The 10,508-nt window shown below is 41.3% G+C and overlaps 1 protein-coding gene across 8 annotated transcripts; it reads left to right on the top strand.

Annotated features, from left to right (window-relative positions):
- Nucleotides 1-1,177: 1,177 nt before the first annotated feature.
- LOC122556634 (protein Wnt-8-like) lies at nt 1,178-9,572 on the top strand. 8 transcript variants are annotated; one of them, XM_043703575.1, is made up of 8 exons: nt 1,178-1,699; nt 3,889-4,029; nt 6,148-6,294; nt 6,409-6,442; nt 6,759-6,897; nt 6,988-7,113; nt 7,253-7,395; nt 8,330-9,572. In XM_043703575.1, the coding sequence occupies exons 3-8, from the start codon at nt 6,227-6,229 to the stop codon at nt 8,888-8,890; spliced, it is 1,071 nt and encodes a 356-aa protein (XP_043559510.1). In that variant the 5' UTR covers nt 1,178-1,699; nt 3,889-4,029; nt 6,148-6,226; the 3' UTR covers nt 8,891-9,572. The 8 variants fall into 8 exon arrangements, with proteins under 8 accessions (XP_043559510.1, XP_043559506.1, XP_043559509.1 ...); XM_043703571.1 differs by having other exon boundaries at nt 6,067-6,294; XM_043703574.1 differs by lacking the exon at nt 3,889-4,029.
- The last annotated feature ends 936 nt before the right edge of the window (nt 9,573-10,508 follow it).

The raw sequence follows: 10,508 nt of genomic DNA, 5'->3' as shown, positions 1-10,508 counted from the left end.
ATTTTTTTTTAAAAAAAAAGGTAACAGCCCTGGGATAGTTCAGTGTATTGCGTCAATTTCGTGGTCCGTTTAATAGTTAAGGTTCACGTACTTGCATTTTAACAAATTTGCCTGAAAGTCTAGACCCACATAATTCAGCTGAAAAGACCTTGTGACTTTCAATTAACAGTCTACCCCTGCTCAAAACAGGCGCTGCAGATAGGGCAACCGTGTTAAAACCGTCAGCTTTGAAATGCGTTTCAACTGTATGAGACTAATCTTTTGCTGTAAGTTCTGTGTCTATGGTCCTGCTCCACAGCTACCTGAAGGAGTAACGCTCCGAAATTTAGTTCTTCGGAATAAGCCTGTTGGAATATTACCTAATGTAGTGGGATTTTTAGCTTTAAAATAAGCTACAGTCTACTTTTTTTTAATCTCTTAACACAAATTCTGCTTTGAATAATGCGTGTTAACATCGCCAGGATATAGACATTATTTTAACAGGATTAAATTAAGAGTTGACGCGTATTTTTCCCTTTATGAAAATAATGCGATTCAGGAGACATTCCTGCCTTTTAAGTTCTGCGACTCGTATCAAATCTTGAGTTAAAAAATCACAACACCAGGTTATAGTCGAACAGGTTTAATTGGAAGTACACTAGCTTTCAGAGGGCTGCTCCTTCATCAGCTAGTGTGCTTCCAATTAAACCTGTTGGACTATAACCTGGTGTTGTGCGATTTTTAAACTTTGTACACCTCAGTCCAACACCGGCATCTCCAAATCAAATCTTACAGGTTTAGAACCCTCGGAGTAACTTCAAACGGCAAGCTCCCTACTCAAACCCTCATTATCAAATCGCTTGTATGTTTTGTGCAGAAATACGCTGCCAATACACATTGTAGGAAAAATCACTTTTTAAGAAGTTGGCAATTCCAGAATGCACCTTGAAAGCCACGCAACCCTAATCAAAGGTTTCCTTTCACTGCTGCTGAAACTTCATTAACTTAGGTAAAAGCTAGAGTCCAACTTTTGAAATCAATCACCATCGCGTTTAATTGTCTTGTTAATCTAATATTTCCCTTACGTTCTGCAATAAAACTTAGATCACGTCTTTTATATAAAACGATTGAATGACGTGAATGGTGATAGTTTTCCACTAAAATTCATTCTATAAAACAACAAAAATAGTTACCTAAATTCAACGTTGTGCATCTGCAGTTGAAGCTTTGTTTATTCAACGAGCATACCACAATTTTACATCATTATCCACGATCCGTTCCGGGACAGCTTTACAAATGCCATTCGGCACAGGAAATAATCACGCTTCGTACTTTTCAACCCAGTCATTGTACCCCAGCATAACCGACTTTGTAGGAATGGGAGTGTCATGTTTTCACTCGACTCTTGGTTCATTTTTGACTTAAGAAATTTGAAAATACCAAACATTTAACATTTTTAAAAAGTCTTCTATTTCTGAGGTTATTTGGAGAAAAGTTCTAAACTCGACGGGATAGTTAAAGATTTTCCAGCCTCAATCAGCCTTCGCACGTGGAATGTGTTGTACCTGAATCCGGCCCAGGTGCTGCGTTACAAGCTGCTGTCAATTTCACAAACCCCCAGATTCAAGTGGAGCGTCGGGATATTTACTCATTCTTGAAAATGCAAAATTTTCTCTCCGCCTCAAGAGGAAGTTAACCGGCGTTTACATCAGTAGGCCTTGTAAGTACGAGTTAATTTAGGTTTGGTATGTTTTTAAGATTTACATTTTTCTGATATTTAACTAAGTTTCTTTTAATACGGGGTGAAGGTTTGGTCACTTTTTTCGGTACAACAAGCCTTTGTTGAACTATTCTATTGTCTTTGAAATACGAAAATTTGTCTACAAACGTATCTGGACAATATCATACTAAAGCGATAAACTTAACCTGGTCAGCTATTAGGTAGAGAGGCAGCCGTACTTCTGATCGTCCATAACCAGCTCCATGAGATCCACTTGTTAAAGGAGCGAGTTGATGTGTAGAAGTATTTCTAACCAATATAAGTGATGTAGCCGGAGGTCCTACCGTGGAAGGATGAAAGGAGATAAAACTTAGGTTGGGAATGAGGGTCCTGTTAAAAGCTAACGTTCCGCATCCGTTGGCTGTCGAGCGGGACCTGGAGTAGGTTTAGGTTAGATTCCCTGTAGTGTGGAAACAGGCCCTTAGGCCCAACTAGTCCACACCGACTCTCTGAAGAGTAACCCACCCAGACCCATTTCCCTCTGGCTGATACACCTAACACTATGGGCTATTTAGCGTAGGCAATTCACCTAACCTGCGCATCTTTGGACTGTGGGAGGAAACCCACACAGACCCAGGGAGGATGTACAAACTCCACACAGTCGTCAGAGGCTGGAATTGAACCTGGGAACCCTGGTGCTGAGAGGCTGCAGTGCTAACCACAGCCACCGTGCCACTCCTTGTTGGACGGGGGGGAGAAACGGGCAATGGATTGGGAGGTTAATATTTGTGGACACTGGAATTCAGAAGGATGGTGTTCGATTCTTGTTGGTATAGTTTGAGGCAAGTTCGGCATAAGTCTCAAACATCAACATGTAAATAGTCATGATGGCACCATCTATGCGGCGTTACTTAAGCATTGGGAGGAAGCTATCTCTAGTCTTTGACAGGCCGCATTTACTTGGATGAATCACCAAACGGCGGCATTGAGGAGACAGCAATGTTCCATTATTACAATCTTAAAAGAAATTTTCTTGTGACGCTCCAGTCCAGCCATGAACTAGTTGCCTCCAATGGGTTACTGCTGTTATACTTTAGAAACTTTTCCCGTGCATCTAAGCGGTGGAGTGGTTAACTGGGCCTTCAGCTCTGAAAGAGTCACGGTACCTGAAGCATCTGCTTTCTTTCCAGATGTTGCAGACTTGCCGAGTTTTTCCCAGTAACTTTGCCTTCCAGTATCTGCAATTTTCTTTTGGTTAATTGAATCACTAGTTTCGAAGGATAAAAATGACCGGCTCCTCCGAGTAAGGTGTAACTTCCAAATTGGCCGGATTTTTCACTAGGCTTGGTTGTCACTCGAGTTAAATAGTTGTAGAGTGAAGCACCGCTCCAGAATTTAGGCAGAAATAAAGATTACTACTCCAGTACGGTATTAAGGGAGTGTTATACAGTAAGGGTAACTCTACACGGAGATACTGCGGCCCAGAACTAGGGCAGTGGATGAAAAGGAACCCTTCACACGCTGAAGAACTGGGAACTTCAATCCCTGGTGTCCTGACATTCAGCTGATTGTAATTTGCTAAAACTATACTGACTTTTGTCCTTCGTTTATCGCAACAGTGTATCACAGGTATCCAATTGACTATAAAGCGGTTTTAGAGGGTCTATTGTGGAAGGTACTATATCACTGAGAATAGCTTTTCCTAACTATGCTATTAAAAAGCTTTTGTTGCATTTCTGTTTTTACAAATTATCAAGGGTTTGAAAGTGCCATGTTTGAATTGATTCCCATGTCACGCGTCTATTACCTTAAATAGCTCTTTAGCTAACGTCACGTGTACCATTTGATTTTTAAACACATTTCCGTTGCTTATCTTTAATTGACCATGATTGTGTGAATTAGTTCTAACCGCAGGGACAGAAGAGCGTGACAAGACATCAAAACCGACCTTTCACTTAGTCAGTAAGCAAAACAAACGTGAGCAAGAGGTTGAATTGTTTAAGATTTCGTTAGCTCTGGACAATTGCTAGTCGATTCTCTAGCACACTCTTTGCATTCCCTGTAATTGCTTATCTTTTTGGTAATGTGTATGGATATCTGGGTGACACGTGTCGGTTGGTAGAATCGTGAATTCGTAAACCCGAAACTACTGTACCGGGGCAAACTTAGCGCTTTTCTCCTGTTGGCAGAAAGTTCATTAGAAGGCGCTTCTCCACAGGACGACTGGAATCCCGTTGATAAGTTGCCAGACCAGCCTGAGGCTGTATTTAATAGCAATTGTTGAGAAGTTGGAAATTTGAAATAAAAGCGAAGTCCGAAAGTCTGAGCAGGTCTGAAAGTATTTGCATGTCACCGTCGCAAAACCTCGCATCGGGTCTGGTCTTTTCAAGCCGCACTCTCCAATCAAATTGTCGTCACAACTTTAATTTCATATTAAAAGAGTAATGACCATTATTTCGGCGGGAATTGTATAAGTCTCCGCCAACTTTATGCCGGTTAGATCGTGAATATTGTGAATTTATAATAAGATTATTTTTAACAGAAAAGTCGCTATTCTCGCTGCTCAAAACTCGTTTTAACTAAGTCTTGTTTTTGTAGTTTTCCACTAGCTACTTATTCTGTAACCAGCGTGAAGTCAGTGAGAGACTGTCTTGGATTAGTCTCTCGCCACTAGCGAACGTTTAGATCACACTGTATTTGACAGCCTTAGATGTTCCGCTGCTGTTGATATAATGGGGAGAGAGAAAGCAAGATTGTATTCACACAAACTATTCTAATTGGCCCTGGTCGTTTAAGTATTGCGGTCAACCTAGTATTAATTTGATTTTAATATAGAGCATCAACCTCCATTCCCTGCAGCACCTGCTACACAATCATTCAACCCTTCATGCTTCATGGCTGATTTTAAAATTTCTCTCCACCCCTCTTCCCCCATGTCTACTTGCCTGCCTTTGCCCTGTAACCCTTGATTTTTTTCCTTACTATTCCCGTCTTAGATATGCACAGACCCTAGCCGCACAGCTGTGTCAAGGCGTTCCAAAGACGCAGCTCTTTAAGGGACGAAATTCAGTCAAGCTTGTGTTTTCAAATAAACCTGGTGTCGTGATTTTTGACCTTGTCCAGCCCAGTCCAATAACCAGCACCTGCATGTCATCCTCTGACATTGAAGCCCCTTAATTGAGATTTTTTTTAAACGTTCGGATTGCTAAGTGCTCAACCTTGCCATGGAATGGCTCACGGTCCTATTGTTGACACATTGCCAAGCATTTCGAACTTTGTATTTTTATAGTTCCTCTTAGATTAAAAGTGAATACCAGTTATTCTGCTTTTTTTTGGTATTTAGTTTTTGAGAGCATTATTGACCAGGACATATCTAAGTAGTTTCACAGCCGAGGTTGTAAATATGTACTGGACAATGGGATTTGGTTCCCATCCAACTAGAACCTCCCTAACGTACAGGCGAGTTCACAGAAACACTACAATGTGGAAACCGCTCATTTAGCCCAACAAGTTCACACTAACCCTCTGCAAAGTATCCCATCCAGACCCACTCCCCTGTTACTCTACATTTCTCCTGTCTAATGCCTTACACATCCCTGAACACTGTATGGGCAATACAGCATAGCCAATTCCTCTAACGCCTTTGGATTGTAGGAGGAAACCCACGCAGACAGAGAATGTGCAAATTCGACACAGTCGCCCGAGGCCGGAATCGAACCCGGGTCCCTGGCGCTGTGCCGGCCCGCAATCCAGTATTATGAACGGATATACGACGTCTTTGAATTTTACATACCGCTTTCATTTTAAAGCGGTCAATGCTATGAAAAGAGGAAGTGAGGACTGCAGATGCCGGAGATTCGAGTCGAAAAGTGTGGTGCTGGAAAGCACTGCAAGGAACGATGAAAATAAACTAAACTCTAGTATTAGTCCTTACCCGACACCACTACTTGAATCTGCTTGTTCATATCTCACTCGGTTAGGACATGAAACGCAATTGAAACTAGAGATACTGACTGCAATTCACAACTCTCTACTCTAATCACTTACTAGAAACAACTTGAAATAATCCGTCCATACAATACTAGATTATTCCCAATTAAGTGCTCCGAAAGGTAATTGGGACAAAGTAATGAACTACCAATTATTACAACCTCGATCGTAAACAATAGAAAACCTTTATCTAAAGTCCATCTTCCGTAGAATTATTTTCCGGGGTAAATATTAGCCACTCTGCTAAATGTTGTATTGGCTATGCATAAAGTTAACTTCATAATGATAAATGGCCAATGGCGATAAATGTTAACTATTCTTTGAAATTCACGAGCGCTTTCTAGTATAACATTGGTTCATGTCTGTTTACACCTTAGCCGGCTCCGAACTAGTTAATTCACAAGTCCTCGTTTCGCCCTCCTTTTTCCTCCCCTCCCCTCCCGCGGGATGCTGTGCAGACCATATAAATAGTTAGAAGATCTTCCTCGCCCACATCATCGAGTCCTGAGCTGTTCCAGCGAACGCGGAACCGCTGCCATGCATCTTGCCCACGGAGTTGCTTGCCTTGTGCTTATCTACAGTACCATTACTCCAGCAGCATTGTGGTAAGTTGATTATTTTTAAAATATACATCTAAAACTTTTCTATTCCAACATGTATCTGTAAAGTGGCATATTCCTTCTTCGGTACTAACGTTCTTGTTACGTTTTCTGTTACAGGTCCGTGAACAACTTTCTGATGACCGGACCAAAGGTAAACTGAACTTGTGATTTTATACGTATGTTGAAACAAATGTGCTATTCTCACGTTCTTGATTTGTGGATTGCTTAATTATTTTTAACAATCGATATCCTAGTAAAAGTCGCTAGGAATGTTTTGCGAAGTTAATCCTCCCCAATGTACAATAAAATCGAAATGCTGTTACTTTTTTTTAAAAAGACGCGTTAACATTTTGGCACCGTTCTGAAAACTTTATTTTAATACAAATTTGGGGCTTCAATGGCAAGAAGTAATATGCAGGTGATGTTAATGCGTTTGAGCAGATTTTGGTGTCTCTTTAAATTGGTAGGCTTTCCTGACCTACTCCAGTAGTGTTGCTGCTGGGGCCGAGTCCGGCATTGATGAATGTAAGCACCAGTTCACCTGGGACCGCTGGAACTGTCCAGAGAGCGCACTACAACTCTCAACACACAATGGTCTTCGGAGTGGTAAGAATCCCCAGTACAAACCTCACTTAGCCGATAGTTGCCAGGGAGTGTTTTCATTCTGTTCACTAACTTGTACTTTTTTTTAATCAGCCACGAGAGAAACTTCCTTCGTGCATGCCATCAGTTCTGCAGGCGTCATGTACACGCTGACGAGAAACTGCAGTATGGGGAATTTCGATAACTGTGGCTGTGATGAGTCCAGGAGCGGACAGGCCGGTACGTTGGAAAACCTTTTATTCAGTTCTTCGCTTTGAAGGGAAAGCATTTGACCCATCTCATCCGTTGCAGTGAGACAAACTGCTTCAAATCGATTTTGTAATTTCCTGCGCTGATGTGTCTGAACATCTGCTTGCAGGTGGACGAGGCTGGGTTTGGGGAGGATGTAGTGACAATGTTGAATTTGGAGAACGAATTTCTAAACAGTTCGTCGATGCTTTGGAAACGGGGCAGGATTCCAGAGCTGCCATGAATCTCCATAATAACGAAGCAGGAAGAAGGGCAAGTATATCGAATTGTGTGATGTAGTGGATGGAATAGCATTTATTTTAAATGTGCGCAATTGAATACCTGGTAATACTGAAACCTGGAAAGAGACTTTATTTTTGTTCTCCCTCTTTCAAGTTGAGACACAATTATTCAGTATCTTTTTAGTTCCAATTTGTTTATTTTATCACCATGTTTGAGATCTTTCATTGTTACGTTCCAAAGATTGACTGGGATGAGCAATACATTAAACCATATAAAAGTAGCTAAAGTAAGGCGTTTGAGAACTGGGCGGAATAGTACTGTCCTTTCAGCTTTTAATTTTAATCTTCCGGGAGAGAGTCCTTGTAAAATGCAATAGCACTCTAGTCTGGATCACGACAAAAAAACTGTCTGTTGCCTTTTTCAAATCCGCTTTTTTAAGAAAGGGAACAATCTCTTGCCGGAAATGGACGTGAAATAACACTGCCTAACATTTTTGGTAAAAGAAGCCCAGGCGAAATGGAGATTAAGGTGCAGCGAGCGTTTAGGATCCGATATGTACTGTTTAAAAATGTGGCGAAAGCCGTTTGAATGGAGGCCTTTAGGAGTTGGGTCAATTTATTCGAAACAATAAACTTGAAGGAAAGATATGAGGGAGTAGGGTTGGTGAACTGCTTTAGGAGCGATCTGGAAAGGAAACCAACAGCCTGCATCTGTGATCTTGCCTGGATGCGATCTGTACAACAAGCAAACGTTTCCAATCTCGATGACACCGATGAAGATTCATCAAGACTCGAAACATTAGCGCGCTCTCTATTAACTGGTCAAAATGACAAGGCAACTAACATTTAGAATTTCCCGTCAGAAACCCTTGTTAACAAAATTCTAAAGTCTTTCATCTAACGTGAGCATTGTTTACAGTCGCTGTTCGTAAATTGTTATGGGATTATACTTTTGATTTCCTCAGGCTGTCAAAGAGACCATGAAGCGAACCTGCAAGTGTCACGGAGTGTCAGGAAGCTGCAGTATCCAGACTTGCTGGCTCCAGTTGGTTGATTTTCGAGACGTTGGGAACTACTTGAAAGTGAAACACGAACACGCTGTAAAGATTGACTTGGAGAAGAGGCGTATGAAAGGAGGGAATAGCGCGGATAACCGTGCGGCGATCGCAGAAGCGTTCAGAGCAGTGCTGCGGACGGAACTGGTCTACCTGGAAGACTCTCCTGATTACTGCGTCCGGAACATGACACTGGGATTGCAAGGAACAGAAGGAAGGGAATGTCTCCAAAGTGGTAAGAACCTCTCCCAGTGGGAGAGAAGGAGCTGCCGAAGGCTGTGCGGAGAGTGCGGGCTCAGGCCAGAGGAGAGGGAGACTGAGATTATCACCAGTTGCAATTGCAAATTTCACTGGTGTTGTACTGTCAGATGTGAGCAGTGCAAGCAAATCGTAACCAAACATTATTGTTCTCGGCGAGACAAGAGTAGGTCTTCCAATAATAAGCGCAAAAATCGGGCTCAGAATTGGTAAGTCCAGAACTCCTCCATATTGAGAGATGTTTAAAAAAATCTTTCGAAGACTTGAGCAACTTTTGTTACTTCCTCAATTATATTGTTAACTAAAAGTTGCTATATTCCAGGCGTTCTTTAATCTGTGGCCTGCTTTCAGACTCTTTTACTGCTCCACCAGTCGCAACATTTTAGAAGCAAACGTTTTATTATTCGTTTTGAAAGTTTTAAAGCAGGGACTTTTTTTGAATTATATCTAGCCTAGGATTTAAAATAACAACAATTCGTTATCTTCATTTTAGTTAACATTTGAGCTGTAAATTTGAATCCAGCAGTTTCTTTCTATGAAAGTGGATGTGGGACTTCATTCGAATTTTTTTCTGCACAGTTTATATTTTTCTTGCGCACTTATGTTTCTATAACCTTGTTTTTGCACCGATCAAAGACGTTCGCACTGTAATGGAGAGAGCACATGGACACTTCCAAGAAATTAGATAAAATAATAGCATCAGAAATTGCTGTAACGAATCTTTTTCCACCTCTGGACCGATTTACTAGTTTTTGTTTTTAGAAGCACCTCTCTTCGGGTTTACGATATGACTAATAAGGTAATGACTGAATATTGGGAAACATTCCTTTTGTTTAGTTATCTACACCGGATATGTAACTGGGTGAAATATAGTCTAGAAACTAAATTGGCTTGTATTTCAATAAAGTTGTTTTTAATCAATTGTAAGTTTAATTTTTAAAGTTTCACCTCCTCGAACTAAATTACAGCACTTGCAAGTTTCAACTGAGCCGGTCCTAGTATAGAATTAGTTTTATCGAAATAATGGGGTTGAAAGACAATGGCATGCAATGTTTTAAATCTTTAAATTTACATTGTTAGTCTGTTTAACACATCCCGTTTTCCTAGAATATGTCTTGCAAAAGATTGGGGCTGAAGTGAATTGCTGTTTTCCAATATAGGGAACCGCCAAGCACTAGTGTCCCTCTGTGTTTCCGTCTCCAATCAAAGATGGAAGGTCGAAGGTTAAGACATCATGGCCCATCCCAGTGGTGTGCAAAATGAGTGGGAGCGCTGCCGGGCTCGAGGTTTAGGAAAAGCAGGGAGGCCCTATAATCCGATCAGTATCCGTGCAGCAGATGAAGACAAGGTTTTCCACCACTACAGTACTCATTCTGCCACTGTCAAACGGATAACTTCCGTCTATAGCCCACTTCCTTGAGGTGTATGGAGGTTGTGAGATGGCGGACATACCTTGCCCACGTTATTCCAAATTTTGAACAAAAACATCTTGTATTGTTTTTGAGTTTTCTCCCCTTGGAACAGCCGGGAGAATTCTATAACTTCCCTTTGATAGCTAAAGCCCCATCAATGATCGGGCAATTAAGTATCACGGACATGAAGGTCTGTCATAGATTTAGAGTGGGACGATAATCATAGAGATTTATCTCGGAGACTGACTTTAGTGAGGTCTGAGTTTGTTTCAGAAATGAGTAAATTGGGTGTACGCTCCTAGGAGTTTGGAAGACTGTGATATTATTTGGAAAAATAAGATTCTGAAGGGGTTTGCCAGGGCATTCACCCTTATGGAAAGTCTAGCGCAGTGGCATTCACTTAAGTTTTATCAGAGGCC

This window comes from Chiloscyllium plagiosum, chromosome 14 (genome assembly GCF_004010195.1).
Source record: "Chiloscyllium plagiosum isolate BGI_BamShark_2017 chromosome 14, ASM401019v2, whole genome shotgun sequence".
Lineage (NCBI taxonomy): Eukaryota > Metazoa > Chordata > Chondrichthyes > Orectolobiformes > Hemiscylliidae > Chiloscyllium > Chiloscyllium plagiosum.
This window is presented reverse-complemented; position numbering and strand designations above follow the sequence as displayed.

Coding starts and splice junctions, on each gene's coding strand:
- LOC122556634 (XM_043703574.1), top strand. CDS start 6,227: ATGCATCTTGCCCACGGAGTTGCTTGCCTTGTGCTTATCTACAGTACC. Junction 6,443..6,758: donor TTCTGATGACCGGACCAAAG/GTAAACTGAACT, acceptor TTAAATTGGTAG/GCTTTCCTGACCTACTCCAG. Junction 6,898..6,987: donor ACACAATGGTCTTCGGAGTG/GTAAGAATCCCC, acceptor TTTTTTAATCAG/CCACGAGAGAAACTTCCTTC.